General features: G+C 37.7%; 1 protein-coding gene across 4 annotated transcripts in view; it reads left to right on the forward strand.

Moving 5' to 3' along the window:
* The window catches only part of LOC105486188 (SEC24 homolog D, COPII coat complex component), a 112,210-nt gene that overhangs the window by 76,184 nt on the left and 19,903 nt on the right, over window positions 1-16,123 (forward strand). For all 4 annotated transcript variants that reach the window (XM_011748909.3, XM_011748911.3, XM_011748912.2 and 1 more), the window contains exons 11-15: window positions 680-804; window positions 5,652-5,843; window positions 6,425-6,518; window positions 13,463-13,579; window positions 14,701-14,871. In XM_011748909.3, the coding sequence (XP_011747211.2) occupies window positions 680-804; window positions 5,652-5,843; window positions 6,425-6,518; window positions 13,463-13,579; window positions 14,701-14,871 (699 nt within the window). The remainder of the gene's footprint in view (window positions 1-679; window positions 805-5,651; window positions 5,844-6,424; window positions 6,519-13,462; window positions 13,580-14,700; window positions 14,872-16,123) is intronic.

Genomic DNA, 16,123 nt, shown 5'->3' on the forward strand with positions numbered 1-16,123 from the left:
CAGCAACTAAAAAACATTTTCATAGCAGCTGCTTTATGTCACAGTGATTGTTTTAAACAGATAAAAGGCCTAACATTCTATGTTACCACAAATATGTAAAAAACTAGGTCAGTGCTTAAAAATATAGTACAGTTTTTAAAAGTATACAGTTATATTTTCCTAAACAATTTCATATCTTTAAAATGGAAAGAGCTGATAGAAGAAGAGAGTCTAAAATAGTGACATCCAAGTTAATGAAGTTTTATTACAGTTTCAAAAACAAACACTATTATGTGTACTCTTTTTTAGCATAATTTGTTAGTGTGCCAAACATATTTCGACCTGTAAGGCAGAGAGTTACAAGCAAGTCTGGCCATAATTCTGTACTTTCCCTTCAGCAACTGTAATAATAAAGCTTTGCAAAAGTGAACCTTCTGTGCTAGATGTCATAATAGTGTCTAATTCAATACTGACCCAAGTCATACCCTGAAAAATAAACAACTTCTTTTATCTTTTTAATAGCATCTGAAACCAGATGCTCTAGATATTCTGGAAAAATGATTTAATTCCACAGATGCTATATCCTAAATATTAAATGAAACATCTGATAACTTTCAAGAATTTCTGATGAGTATTGACATTTGATTATGCAATGTATTTACTTTATATCTATTTATGTGATGTGTTTGCTTTCCTATAGAAGAATAAGCCTCCCAATCCACCAGCCTTTATCTTCATGATTGATGTTTCATATAGTAACATAAAGAATGGACTTGTCAAGCTCATATGTGAAGAACTGAAGACCATGCTGGAAAAACTTCCAAAGTAAGGGAACTGTCATTCTTTTTACAACTTATACATTATTGCCTCATTAATTTATTGGCCAGAAGATAAGTGCTGAATGACCAATTGATATTTTTTGCTAATGAGGACATTGGGTAATTAGTCATAAATCAAACAGCACCATTGTTTTGAGTCCTTAGAAAGTTAGAGTGATCTTTTGTACAAAGCAAAGGAAACAAACTGGTAAAAAAAAAATGCTATGGTAAAAAACATTCAAAGTACATTATAAATTATGAGAAGAATCCCAACAGTGTGATGGAAAAGACTTTGGAGGTGTTATTCACTTTTCAAAGCATTGATTTTCCAGTGGAAACTAGTAGTTGCTGAGCATGGCAGAGTTCGAAGGGATGACAGGAAACTGAACTGTTGTCTTATGGCAGAGATGGTAGATTTTTAAGCAGTTTCCTTTTGCCCTTATGATAAGCTGTCCAACCCATTTGCAGCTTTACTGCCTCTGTGTCCTGTAAGTTAACAGCCTGAGATGCACCACATTCCTTGCCATTGCAAGAGGGCAGCAAGGAAAGGTGGGAAACTAATTCTAATAGCTAACAGATGAACATAACCTCGACCTTAGTCAAGACTTCAGACCGTGTTTTAAAAAGGCTGTTTGGCATATTACCTGCTTTAATACAAAGAAGTAAATCAAACTGATGGCAATCTTACCATAAGAAATATAGAGTTACACACATGCACAGCCCAAAACAAATTTCAGGGGAGAAAAAACAACCAGATTTGTTTTGAAAGAGAGGAAAAAATGTATCTTGGCTTGAATAAAAGCTTTTAAGAGAGATACTTAGAAACTAGCAGGGAATAACTAGCACTATCCTTTTATTTTTCTGTCTTATTACTAATATTAAAACTAATATCAAACATGGCTATTTTAAAATTATCTTATTATAAAAGCTAGTTGTTTAGGATGAGGAATAACATCTAGTAAGGAGATTCATGGTCAGGGAGAATGCCATCCCTCATGCGAGGAAATATGAACAGGCTGGGAAATGTTGTCTGTAACTTAGTCCCTACGTGTCCCATCCCCTCCCTGAACATCAGCAATCTTTGTTCTGGAAAAGGATGTTTTTCTGGAGGGTGGGATGTTGGCTTCAGCCCTTAGAGCTCCATGAATCTTTGGGTCCCCACCCCTCTATATTCTTTGCACGTATGACTGGTGCTTTGGGAGATGTGAGGCTCAGATAAACGAACTCTGGACCTCCCAGGAGTAGTTTTGTTTGTATCTGTGAAGCTGAAGTCATAATATTTTCAAAGATGGTTTGGGAAAGCAGTGGGGATGTTTAAAAAACACCGAGTTAATTTCAAACTAAATTATAAAATGAAGAACGAGCTGGGAGCAAGTTGAAGATGGTGGCATAAGAAAGGCATCTGATGCCTGCAGATGTGTTTGCGACTGTAGTTTCCCTTACCCTATTCTTAAGGAAACTTGAGAAGTATGGATTTTCTACTGAATATGATATATTTTATTACAGAACTCTCTCATGGGGCTGGTTTAATCTGAATTTTGAACTTGATTAGCATGAAAGAAAACTACTCTAATTTCTGGAAATGGTCTTTCTCTCTTTTCCTTCTCTCAAATGAATCCATTATCCTAGACAGTTACTTCACCAGTCCCTTGTTCCTTATCAACGCTGGTGATATGAAGCTAATAGCCTTTGATATAAGTTATGAAATCACACTCTTTCCTTTGGTGTCATTATAACTTTATGTCCCATTGGAGCAGAGATGTGTGACTTTGTAAAGATAGGAGAAAAAAAATAAAAGGATACTGTTGGTTATTCTCTGCCACTATTCCGATCTCTCTTTTAAAAGATTTTATTCAAGCCAATTACCTTTTTCTCCTTTATCTTTTAAAACAAATCTGGTTGTTTCTTATCCCCTGAAATTTATTTTGGGCTGTGCATATGTGTAACTTTGTTTTTTTAATGGTAAGATTGTCATCAATTTGATCTACTTGCCAAACAGCTTTTTGAAAAGCACAGTCAGAAGTCTTGATTAACATTTTAGGGTGTGTTAATCTATTAGGTGATCTTTTGAAAAAGGAAGGCCTCATTCTTTACTATTTAACTTTGAATTTATACCTTTGGCCTCTCAAGGTCGCCAGACTTTTCTGACTTCTCTGGAACAGGAAAGAAAAGATTTGAAATGTTTCATCTGTTATTCAGCTCAAACTCTTTAGTTAATTTGGCTTTTTTTTTTTTTTTTTTGTCTGTCTGTTTTTAATGCTGCTGTAACTAAAATGTTCCCAATGCTAGATCTTAAAATTTTCTGGTTCATCTAGTTACTAATGTCTTCCGTATTGCTGTGTCAGGTTCATTCCATGATGGGGCAAGCATTGAGAGAAGTAATCATTGAAAAAAAGAACATCAACGTATTAGTCTTTATGAAATCTCTTATAACTTCACAAAACTTGTCTAGAATTAATATAAAGGAGAGGCTGAAAATTAGTTTTCTTCTGGATATGATTTAATAAGGCAGTGATACTGTTGAAGAAAATTTTAGGACAGTTCTGTTTCTCAAACAAATTAAAAAAAAAATTCCCATGGAGACCAGGACTAATATTTTGCAATAATGTAGGATGTTCTGATTAGATGCTTTTAAAAAACATTAATTTCGATCTTAAGTGAACCCGGTGAATCCCAGGATACTCCTTTCCCGTCACTTGAAAATGTCCAAATCCAATGGGAAATAGTAATCTAGATTTTCCTCTGTAGATTTTCTTTTGTGTCTTTTGCCTTAGTTGATTCTAAATTAACTATTAAAAGAGAATAAAAGCCCTTTGTGATTTGCTGGGATATTTTTCACCTAATGTCATAAAAAGTTTTACTGGGAAATGGGAGCTTAACTAGTGGAGTGCTGGTAAAAAAAAAAAAAAAAAAAAAAAAAGCTCTCAAAAAAAAAAAAAAATAAATAAATAAAGCCTTGACTTGTAGTGTTAGCTCAATCCATGGTGTCAGTGCTTCTAGCCAGGCTGGTTCTAAACTATCAGGGTGACATCACTAAACTGGAGTTGGGAAAAAATGTATACTATTGGGTTATCAGTTGGGGCTCTAACTTGCCATCCCAAGTCCAGTTTTTCACCATCATTATAATCATCCTCAATAAAATGTCGAATTCCCCACATTGTACTCGACCCTCAGGGGACAGAAAACATAAGCTTTGGGTCCTGCCCTTTATTAGCGTGTAGTCAGGGATTCATGAAATGTTTACTAAAAGGTACCTTATGCTAAGAGCCCAATGAGAATGATTTATAGGTGTTTAGAAGAGGAAATGACTTCTAATTGGTAGCATCAGGGGAGATTTCACAGAGGAGGAAGAATTTGCACTTGGTTTTGAAGAGTAAGGTTCAAATGAATCGGGTGGGGGTTGGGGCAAGCATGGATGCAGTATAGCATAGTGGTTAGTTGCATAAAGTTGCACCATTTAGGATATTGAGGTGTGTGTGAGTGTCTGTGTATGTGTAGTTAGAAAGAATAGGGAATTCTCATTTCTGAAAGCTTTGCAAGTGTCCAGAATATAAACAGTTTCCAAGTGCTTTTGGAAGGGATTATGAGAATCTATTTAAACTGCCCAGTGAAGAACAAATACCCTCAGTTAGTGAAGGAAATAGAGAAGAAAACATAGTTCAGAGCCAGTACCTTATCAGCCTGTACTCTGTTGACATATCAAAGAAATTGGTAAGTCTGCAGCAGAATCAGCAATTTGAACTTGAGATACTTCCATCTAGATACTTCCATTTTCCTCTCCCTTGTACTCGAGTAACTCTTTAGGCCATGTAGAAAATTTAGAAGCTGGGCAAACCAGGTTCCTTTTCAAGAAAGTTGTCCTTTAATCAAAATAAATTATGCTGACATCTAATGGTCAAAGAAAGTGGCATGTATGTTTTGTGTCTTTCCCTTAACCATTGAGCACTGCATAATATTCTCCATTGAAAATTAGTAAGGGCATCAATAGTATCTAGGTGTTTTCTTTTAGAGGAGAGAAAAATAGACTGTACAATGCACTCAGCAAGCGTGAAACTGAAGTTCAGACCCTGAAATTCTGAATGTACTTACTATAGACTATAGACTGGAATGACAGCATTCATGCCTTTACACTTAGAATACTAAGGCCTCATTTTGGAATTCCTTAAAAAAGAAAATCTACTTTTTGTTAAAGTTTTGGAGCTTTGGAGCTTTTTAAAAGTGCTTTGCCATGACCATCATAAATGGTCACCTAATAACAATTACACTGTCATTTTATAAATGTAACTTACTTTATATATTTATACTATGTGTTTATAAGTTTATATAGTTCCCCAAATCTATCCTGTTTTCTGTTGAGATTCTCTGATGTGTAAGAAAAGAATCAGAGAAGAGGAGCAAGTGTTTTCTCAGTAAAAGCAGCTGTCCTCTTAGTAATATGAGTGTGGCTTCCTCATCCCTTGCTTCAAATATTCCATTTGTTCTTCTGACCTTCTGGTGACTTTTGAGAGAGCCTTGTTTATAAGGAATATAATAAGCCTAGCTTATTCATGAAAAAAGCATTATTGTTTTCTATAGATTGAAAATAAATATGTTACAGAAATATGAACAAGTGTTTACTTGATTTTTACGTAGAATTTTGAGGATTTTTTTCCTTATCAGTTTATTTTTGTAGTAACTCCTATCCCCTATTGCCATGACTAGTATTGTTTACACCCAGTAACAGAAAGTAAGACAAAAACTTTAAACATGTCTTTATGTATTTTATAGAAGACACACTTACTGAATTTCAGATAGAAACCTCCTTTTCATTCTAAATTTGTAAAGCATCTCAAAAACTTTTTTTTTTCCTTACAGGGAAGAGCAAGAAGAGATGTCTGCAATTCGAGTGGGTTTTATCACGTATAACAAAGTTCTCCATTTCTTTAATGTGAAGAGTAATCTGGCCCAGCCTCAGATGATGGTGGTGACTGATGTTGGAGAAGTCTTTGTTCCTTTGTTGGATGGTTTCCTTGTCAACTATCAAGAATCTCAATCTGTGATTCATAAGTAAATATCAAGTGTATTATAATTTAAAAGTGAATCAGGTGTCTGTCTTTAATTGCACCGTGTTTTGATTCAATCATACATTGTTTTATCATTAGCAAGGGGGTTTTAAGACATGGATTATTAAACTCTATCATTTGTGTTAAGTCCGTCTTTTTAAAATATAGACCAGTATCTAAGAGAAAGAATTTTTTAAATACTCACATTCAACCCTATCGGTTCTTCCTCTTTTTCTGGAAAGGTACTGCAAGGGAGCTACTTCCTGTATGTGGATGAATGTATTAATGATGATGGTCATAACTGAAGATATAGCCACTGTTCCAAGAATTTATGGTCTAAGAGATCAGTAATGCAGTGAATAGAAAAAATATCTACAAAGAGTGATTTTGTAAATGTTCCATTCAAATCATAGATTTTGGTGCCAAGCCATGCTAAGATATCATTTCCTAAGGAAAATTACCTATAGGTGTTGGTGTCAAATAAATACCATATGTGTTTAGGCTTGAAATGTCAGTGATTTAATGCTTGAAATGTATTAAAATATGCTAAACATTTCAAACCTTTTGCTTACTCATGTCTTTTAGTTTGTTGGACCAGATTCCAGACATGTTTGCAGACTCTAATGAAAATGAGACTGTCTTCGCTCCTGTCATCCAGGCTGGCATGGAAGCACTAAAGGTGAGAAGAAGCCACTTCTGATTACTAGTAAATAAATTTTAAAAACAGAGAGACAAAAAGAAAGAAAGTTTCATTTATGAAAGAAAATACAGTCTTCATTAAAACACGTGGGTCACTAGAGGCTATTCCAAACTTCCACTCAAATCTCAGGAGGAAACGGCCAAAACCACAGATTGCCCCCAGCGTGTCCATTCCAGCACTGTTAGCATCTGAGCAACTCATTTTGCCAGGATTTCCAGTTTAGCTCCTCCCTCTGGCTTTTATATGAACTTTATATGGTCTATTTTAAAGTTAGTCCAACAGTATCAGATCTACCAGATTACCATATCACCCTCCACAGCCATGGAATTTTCAAACATGCCAGGCCAAGGTCTTGTGACAGCCAATGACAGAGATGTGCATGCTGATTGCCAGAAGCAGATGAGAGGTTGGCCATGTCTTCAGTTGGGAAGCGGAACCCAAAATGACTCTGATCATTCTCATAGTAATGAAGACAGTAAACTGAAGAAGCCATAATGATTAAAAAGCACTCACTCTCGCGCCTGTAATCCCAGCACTTTGGGAGGCCGAGGTAGGTGGATCCCTGAGGTTGAGAGTTCGAGACCAGCCTGACCAACATGGAGAAACCCTGTCTCTACTACAAATACAAAATTAATCATGCGTGGTGGCACATGCCTGTAATCCCAGCTACTTAGGAGGCTGAGGTGGGAGAATCACTTGAACCCGGGAGGCGGAGGTTGTGGTGAGCCAAGATCGTGCCACTGTACTCCACCCTGGGCAACAAGAGCGAAACTCCATCTCAAAAAAAAAAAAAACCCTCACTCTAAATCATCATTATTACCTTAACACAAGAGTCAAACCACTTTGGCCATGACAGCTAGTTTCTAAAATTAATTTTAAAATGTTGTTGTTAAAGCTAAATTTAAATTAACTTTTAAAATAAACTGCTTAGTAATAACAACAATAACAGCAACGACTGTATTACAGAACTGAGTTTATGAAACACTTCCCACATAATTTTTTATCTAAATGCATAACTTGGTTCTAAGACAGTGATTCTTGTTGGGTTTTTTTAATCTGCAAGAGTATTCATTTATGGGATCAAAGGCTATTGTGGGTATCACTCAAAAAGTCTCAGAATATATGTTAATTTAACATAAAAATTAATAACAAATATTATATCATAAAGCAACTTGAAGATATTAGGGCTCACCTAACAGAAGCAAACAAATAATTGGTTGGTCTTCAGAAAGAAGGGAATTTGTTTTATTCCACGTTACTACAAACAAGTACCTTCTGTTTCAGTTTGAAAGGGTTGTTTTTGTTGTTCCTCTCTCCTCCAGTAAGTTATCTAGAAATGCATATGTAAATGTTCCTGTACACAATAAGTCATACATCACCATACAAGTCTTTCTACTCTAAGAAGTCAGGACTGGGAATAATATTACGTTCATGGATTAGTGTGTGAAAGGAAGGATGAGTAGATATTCATTAGCTACTATTTCACCAATTAAGAGAGCATAGTAAAGTAGAATTGTACAGCCCAGGCTGCCAGAGGATCTGAATGTAGAGTCCCAGCTCAACCCCATATTTCATTTCTAAAAGGGAACAATGCTGTCTTACAACAATGGTTTCCACACTGGTAGTCCACAAGAGGTCTAGAGGCTGCTTGACAGCTTACAAGGAAAAATATATAAAGCACATTGTGTACATGCATTCTATGTATCTGAAATTTGATACTAATTATGATACATTATGAAAAGCACTATGTTCTTAATAGCCATGTTCTCCAAGGTTGCTCTTGCGGTCCAACGACTGCAGCAATCAGTATAGTCAGCTATCAGCCAGTTTACTAGAGTCCAGCTCTTTTCAGCCGATGTGATGTTTCTTCATATCTTTTGCATCTTATTTTTTGTTATATCTGCAATTTTATTGTTATAGTAATGCATATTTTTACCTTGACATTTAAAAATGAGAATAAACATATCTAAATATATAACAACTCATGATAACTTCATAAATACAAAGTTAATGTGTAGTATAATAGTGTTCTTACAAAGTAGAATGAACTATCTTTATAAAAGGTACGTAACTCTTTTTAAATAGATAAGGAACTGCCTTTACAAAGTGACACTGTTGGACGTAATGTCAATGGCAGTTACTACCGTCCCTGCTGGCAAAGTAAACATTGTTCTCCCCAGTGCCAGTTTCATGCAGAGGCTGCGTGATGCTCCGCTGCTGTCCCTGCCCCGAGGCTGCTCACAGTGTGCTGGAAGAGATGTAACTCTGTAATACAAAACGTAATGTTCGTTGGTTATATTTTTTTAAATGGGGGTGGGAGAAGGGCAAAGAGTAACTTTGGAAAGCCCAGGACTGTGGCTGGTCAGCCAACTAACTCAGGATATTCTGCCCGGAAGACCAGAGATGAGTCTCATCCCCTGTGCACAGGGAGTAGAAATAGAAAGAACATAAAGTTAAAGCTTTCTTATTGTGTATTCAAGTGAAAACATCTCAGAACTGTACTCCCCTATTTGAATTATAGGTTTATTTTCTATCAGCTAGATGCCAAGTAAAATCTATATATAATCAGGAGTAGTAAACTTCTTGAAGCAAACAGAGTAGACAAAAACTGCTAATTTGTCATGAAGATAAACAGCAACTGTTTGGAAAGTTCTTATGTGTCTTTTCAAAAAGTCCTTGAAATATCCAGCTAAAGGCTTCAGTGTACTCTTTTCTGTTGTAAATGCTTCCATATCCATAACATCTTGTACTCATAGCACTTTTTTCCCCACATAGTCTTTCAAAATCTGCATTTATTTCAAAATCTGACCTTCATAACTCAACTATACATGAAGTGCTGGCATTGTCATTTAACTTGGCCAAAGAACCGTTTTCTGAGTTAGCTATTATTTCCACCATAAAGCTGGGGGTAAGATTTGGCCAAAAAAAAAGAAGAAAAAAAAATGATAAGAAAATGACCTTCAGTGGTTATGCTTAAAATACATGACGAGTTGGGGGGAATTTATCTTTCAATTATCCATAATACATACTAAATGTGATTGCAGGGGAATGCATCACAAACAATGCTCCTTGCACAATGGTTTATGGAGCACCATAGAATGGAAAGTGGTAGTCTCAATGGGGGTTGGAGAAACACAAAATCAAGGTCCTTCCTTTTCAGGGAGCCCTTGATCTACAAGAGAAGACAGTAGAATACTTAAAGTTGTGATACAAATGCCTTTAATTAATTCTAGAATAGTCTTTTCTATAAAGAAGAGCAGATGGAGACAATAAGCTCTGTCGAGGGTGTTAATAACATGTCTCTCAGAGGAAAGGGTGTCAGAGCTGAATTTCAAACTATGAGTTCTCCAGGCCAGCTTCTCTCAACCTATTTTCTGCCATGATAAGAATGATATGTGGTATTCATTAATTCTGTATGAGTCGCTCCTATAGGCAAAGTCAGGCTTTGGTGAAAACACAAATTTTTGTAGGGAATAAAACATTTAACACATAGGAGCTTTATCTTTTATTAATTTGCTACTTATAAAAGACTATATAGTGGTGTGTTTATGAAATTATGGATCTAAAATTAACCATTTTATAAGGAAAAAATAAATAAATATGACTGTTTTTTAAACAATATAGACCTTTTTTCCTTGTGGGCCCTGAATTTTTTTTTTCCCCTCAGAGTTTTACTATACGTAAATTTTTTTTTTTTTTTTTTTTTTTTGAGACAGAGTCTCATTCTGTCACTCAGGCTGGAGTGCAGTGGCATGATCTCAGCTCACTGCAACCACCGCCTCCCAGATTCAAGTGATTCTCCTGCCTCAGCCTCCCACGTAGCTGGGACTACAGATGTCCGCCCCACGCCTGGCTAATTTTTTGTATTTTTAGTAGAGACGGTGTTTCACTGTGTTAGCCAGGATGGTCTCGATCTCCTGACCTCGTGATCTGACAGCCTGGGCCTCCCAAAGTGCTGGGATTACAGGTGTGAGCCACCATGCCCAGCCTACTGTAGGTAATATTAACAAGATAATCAAGTATGTTTAATTATGATTAATACTGTGTACTGGATGATGGAATTATCCCAACAATATTTTGTATAGTTTAATGTATTGCCTGTGTCGTGGGATAACTGAGAATTAGAGAAGTTAAGTAATTTGTCCAATGTCATTCAGATAATAAAATAGCTGATTCTGATCGTGGCAGGTGGGACCCATGTTCTTTACTGCTGTAGTATAAAATGGCAATATTAATATGAGTAGAGAATATCTAAATGAATATTATTTTTGACAGTGAATGCCTTACAGGAATTGGGTAGGCCAGGCAAGAAAAGTTGAGGAGAAGGTAGACTTGTTTAAAGCTTTATACCCTCTTTGATATTTGAATTTTTTTTAAAAGTATTTTTATAATAATAAAAGCTGCAGGCCTGGGCATGGTGGCTCATGCCTGTAATCCCAGCCCTTTGGGAGGCCGAGGTGGGCAGATCACCTGAGGTTGGGAGTTCAAGATCAACCTGACCAACATAGAGAAACCTCATCTCTACTAAAAATACAAAATTAGCCGGGCATGGTGGCACTTGTCTGTAATCCCAGTTTTTCGGGAGGCTGAGGCAGAAGAATCACTTGAACCTAGGAGGCAGAGGTTGTGGTGAGCCAAGAGCACACCATTGCATTCCAGCCTGGGCAACAAGAGTGAAACTTCATCTCAAGCAAACAAACAAAAGCTACAGAAATGATAAATTCACAGTCATAGAATTTCAGAGTTTTCAACATGCTTAACATTTTATAATCAATATTATTGTAAATTTTACTCTGATTTGGTCATTGGAGCTAATGTGTCTTTACTGGCCAAAACCTTGCTAGTCTCTTTCTCCTATGCAGTATATATACCTGTAGATTCGTACATATGCTTCTTCATTTATCCTTATGTTCTTATTAATGCTGCATCTATCAGTAATTTTCAGTAAAAGATACATGCAACAATAAGATCAAAGCACACACATTTTTGCTCACTACTGGCCATAGCAGAGACAAGACAGCAGGCCCCAGGTTACACCCCTTCTCAGTGTGTCAGCTGGGTCTTCACCTCTCTGACCCGCTCCACAGAGTTTAGAATGTCACTCACTGAGAGAGACACTGGGATTCTGACCTTGAATTCTGACCTTGAATTCTCGCTCTTTGTTTTTAAGAGAGCTATTCACAAACCTAAGTACCATATTATTATTAGTAGCACTTACTGCACATCTTGCAACTGTGCCTTTGCAAATAACAGCTGCAGGCAGAGAGCTGGAGAAATGGATTCCAGGCCAAGGGAACAGAATGTGCACAGATATGGAGGTGTGTAAAGCATGTGGTGTATCCCAGGAAAGCAAGAAGCTTGTATGGCTAAAACTTCCAGTGCAAGCAGATGTCAGGGGTAAGGACATGTTGGAAATAAGACTGGAAAGATAGATTCAGACTCAACTTCAAAGGGCCTTTAAAGCTATCATTTACTGATTGTGTGACCTGGGGCAAATTGGATGAGTCTCAGTTTTCCTATTCTTAAAATGCAAACAATAGTACCTGCTGAACAAGGTTGTGGGTGTTAAAGAAAATACGTGTGAAGAGCGTGGCACAGAGCTGCATGCAGTAAATGTTGGTAGCAGCTCATCTCACTGTTTCTCACCCTTCCTGCTCCCACCCAGATAAAGGACTGTGGACATTATCCTGTACTAGAAAACCTTCAAGATTCTTTTCCCCTTTCCCCTTCCCCTCCCTCCCTCCCTCCCTCCCTCCCTTCCTTCCTTCCTTCCTTCCTTCCTTCCTTCCTTCCTTCCTTCCTTCCTTCCTTTGTTTGAGACAGGGTCTTGCTCAGTCACCTAGGCTGGAGTGCAGTAGCACGATCATAGCTTACTGCAGCCTCAAACTCCTAGGCTTAAGCGATCTTCTCACCTCAGCCTCCTGAGTAGCTGAGACTACAAGAATGCACCACCATGCTCAGCTAATCTTTTTATTTTTGTAGAGACCAGAGTCTCACTATGTTGCCTGGGCTGGTCTCAAACTCCTGAGTTCAAGCAGTCCTTCAGCATTGACCTCCCAAGGTGTTGGGATTACAAGCATGAGCTACTGTGCTCAGCTCTTCAGGATTCGTAAGGATAAAAGCCACATATCTGATCAGAGCCATTGTCTCCACTTCAGAGGCAGCCCTCTGGAGCAGTGTGCAGTGTGGTTTGGTGAAAGGCAGGGGTTGGAAGGACAATATATTGAATCATACTTAATTCCAGGAAATTTTGCTTAGTAGGTTACTTCTTAACTCCTTAAATAAGATTTTAAATCTTGATTCTTAATGCTGACTTGACTGTCATGGAGCTTGATTCTTCTTTTTGTTGCTTCCCAGAGACTGCAGGTATATAATCTTGATCCCACACTTTTCCTTTTGGCATCCTGCCTCGTAGCTGGTTCCTGGTGTCTACTGTTGCCACACCACCACTACGTTCTTATGCATTCTTCCTCAGAATACCACTGTAGCTTTAATCCGTGTTTACTGAAGATTTGAAATAAGAGCTTCTCTTGCATCATCATCCTGGGATTTCTACCATCTACTTTATATTATGGGATTTACCTGGTCCTGAAAGACTGTACTGTAGGCTAAATAAGAAAGTATGTCATTGTAATACATCATTTTAATAGTTTTCTTAAAGCGTCATGATACACAGACCTATCTTTAAATGTTGGCTCTCTTTCATTTACAAATTGTATGACTTTTGGCTTGTCCTCTCTCAGCTTCAGTTTTCTAATCTATAAAATAGAATAGTGCCTGCCCAAGGACACAAAGGTTATTATGAGGGTTAAATTAAATGAATATAGTGCTTAGCTCATAGAAATAACTTATATTTTGTTTTCTGATTCTCTTAAAATGTTCCTACTCAAGCCATTTTCTGTGGGTTTTTGGGTTTTTTTTAGGCAGCAGACTGTCCTGGGAAGCTGTTCATCTTCCATTCTTCCTTGCCAACTGCTGAAGCACCAGGGAAGCTCAAAAACAGAGATGACAAAAAACTGGTTAATACAGACAAAGAGAAGGTACTTTGTAAACAGTTACTCTTTGAGTATCCATATGTCAGTTATTAAGAGATGTTAAAGAGGCAATGTGTTCTTCATGTAAGAAAAAAGGGGAGAAACTAAATCTCATAAATTAAGTCCAGAGCATTGTATATTACAGGAATATTTTGGATTACAAACAACTTAAAATATTTTATATTCCTAGAAAAACCATGTCTGAAATATGTAAATTAAAATAATGCCCCAGGCCAGGCACAGTGGCTCATGCCTGTAATCCCAGCACTTTGGGAGGCCAAGGCGAGTGGATTATGAGGTCAGGAGTTCGAGAACATCCTGGCCAACATGGTGAAATCCCGTCTCTACTAAAAATACAAAAATTAGCCTGGCACGGTGGCGAGTGCCTGTAATCCCAGCTACTTGGGAGGCTGAGGCAGGAGAATTCCTTGAACCCGTGAAGTGGAGGTTGCAGTGAGCCAAGATCGTGCCACTGCACTCCTAGCCTGGGTGATAGAGTGAGACTCCATCTAAAAAAATAAAGGGTCCCAAACTTTTTCATGGATAATCAGTGTAAGAGAGACTGAATGATGAGACTATTATAGAAATGGAGGAAGTGGGGGAAACAGCAGATTGAAGATAAAGGGTGGAAGAAGAATCTAGACTGTACCATCTGACAATACCCTTTGGAGGCAGAGGCCTGAGGCATGAAGCACAGGTGTGGGGATCTCAAAATATGCCTTCACCTAAAACCCCTGACAGTGTAGGGGAACGTCTGTGGGAAGGATAAGGTTACGGCTCTAGGGATCCAGCTAGTGCTTAAGTGACAACACACAAGTTGCCTCATCTAAGTCTGTAAAGTAAGAGCTGCAGTATCAGCTCCATTAGGATTGATGGAGTATCAAATAAAATTGAACACACAATTATTTCACACAGCATGGACCTGGCACAGACTGGGTGCTCAGCAGGTGGCCACTGCACTGATGATGACCACAGTGTGTTTCTTTAGCCCAGTTCACTTAATGGGAAAATGTCTATTTCTCCATTTTGAAAATTCAGTAAGAATTCAATAGAAATTTAAAATTTAAACCAAAAACATTTTGTAATTTTTATTTTTTATTTTTTATTTTTTTGCATCTTTTTTCCAGATACTTTTCCAGCCCCAAACAAATGTCTATGACTCATTGGCCAAGGACTGCGTGGCTCACGGCTGCTCTGTGACACTCTTCCTCTTTCCTAGTCAGTATGTGGATGTGGCCTCGCTGGGGCTGGTTCCTCAGCTCACTGGAGGAACCCTTTATAAATATAACAATTTCCAGGTAAATGCCAGCAATTTGTTCACCTTGGTCTTGTACTCCCATTTTAATTTTCGTTGTTTAGATTATGGGTTTAAAAAGCTGTGTTCCCTGGTAGATGACACATACAAATTCAAGAGCAGATGGAAAACAAGGTATACTGTTGGTCCTTCTTATCAGGAGAGTTCTGTGTCTTGGCTTCAACCAACCTCGGATCAAAAATACTCAGAACAAAATATTGCATTATACGGAATATGTACAGACTTTTTTCTTGTCATTATCCCCTGTAGTATAACAATTATTACATAACATTCACATTATATTGGGTATTATAAGTAATGTAAGCTGAGCGCAGTGGCCCAATGCCTATAATCCCAGTGCTTTGAGAGGTTGAGGTGGGAAGATCACGTGAGGCCAGGAGTTCAAAATCAACTTGGGCTATATATATAGCAAGACCCTGTCTCTACAAAAAATTTAAAAATAACTAATCTAGAGGTGATTTAAGGGATATGTAAAATGTGTGTAGGTTATATGCAAATATGCCATTTTATGTCAGGGACTTAAGCATCTGGTAGATTTTGGTATCTGTGGGAGGTTCTGGAACCAGTCCCCCACAGATAACGAGAGACGACTGTGCGTGTGTGTGTGTGTGTGTGTATATGAACCATATATATTTATGGTTCAGCAATTCCATACTTCCTAAGTATTTGGTGATAGAATGAGCTCATTCGTCCTCAGAGTTAAATATCAATATGAGCTTTCATAATGGGGAAAATATATTTTATGTAAAATATACTTAAGATAATATTTTTTGAAGTGACTGCATATTTGTTTTAAATTATTGGGATTTTAGGGATCAATTCATTACACTTCTCTTTTCCAAGACTGAATTGAGAGAGATTCAAGAGATAATCAAAATGTCAGCACTGTAATGGACCTGAGTCTGCAGGCAGGTGGGCTTGCTGATTCACCCCTGAATTTGACAAACTTATACACGCAGGCACACAGTGGGCACAATTTGAGTTTCTCCTGTGGATCCGTGTGCCTTGAAAACGTACTGTATTGAGGGACAGAAAATATGTGCCTCCTGCAGGCAAGCTGCCTTCCTATGAAGAGGACCCAGAAGAGGCTCAGCTGTGCCCACTCAGTTCCTTTTCCCAAACTTATTAATCGGATGAGTCACTCCCCCTCACCTAAGGAGAAGGGGTCAGGGGTGTGCCTCTAATGTGTGTGGCTGGGCAGACATGGAGGCATGGACTGGGAAGGTGTGTTCTCC

The sequence above is a fragment of the Macaca nemestrina genome, chromosome 3 (assembly GCF_043159975.1).
Source record: "Macaca nemestrina isolate mMacNem1 chromosome 3, mMacNem.hap1, whole genome shotgun sequence".
NCBI classification, from domain to species: Eukaryota; Metazoa; Chordata; class Mammalia; order Primates; family Cercopithecidae; genus Macaca; species Macaca nemestrina.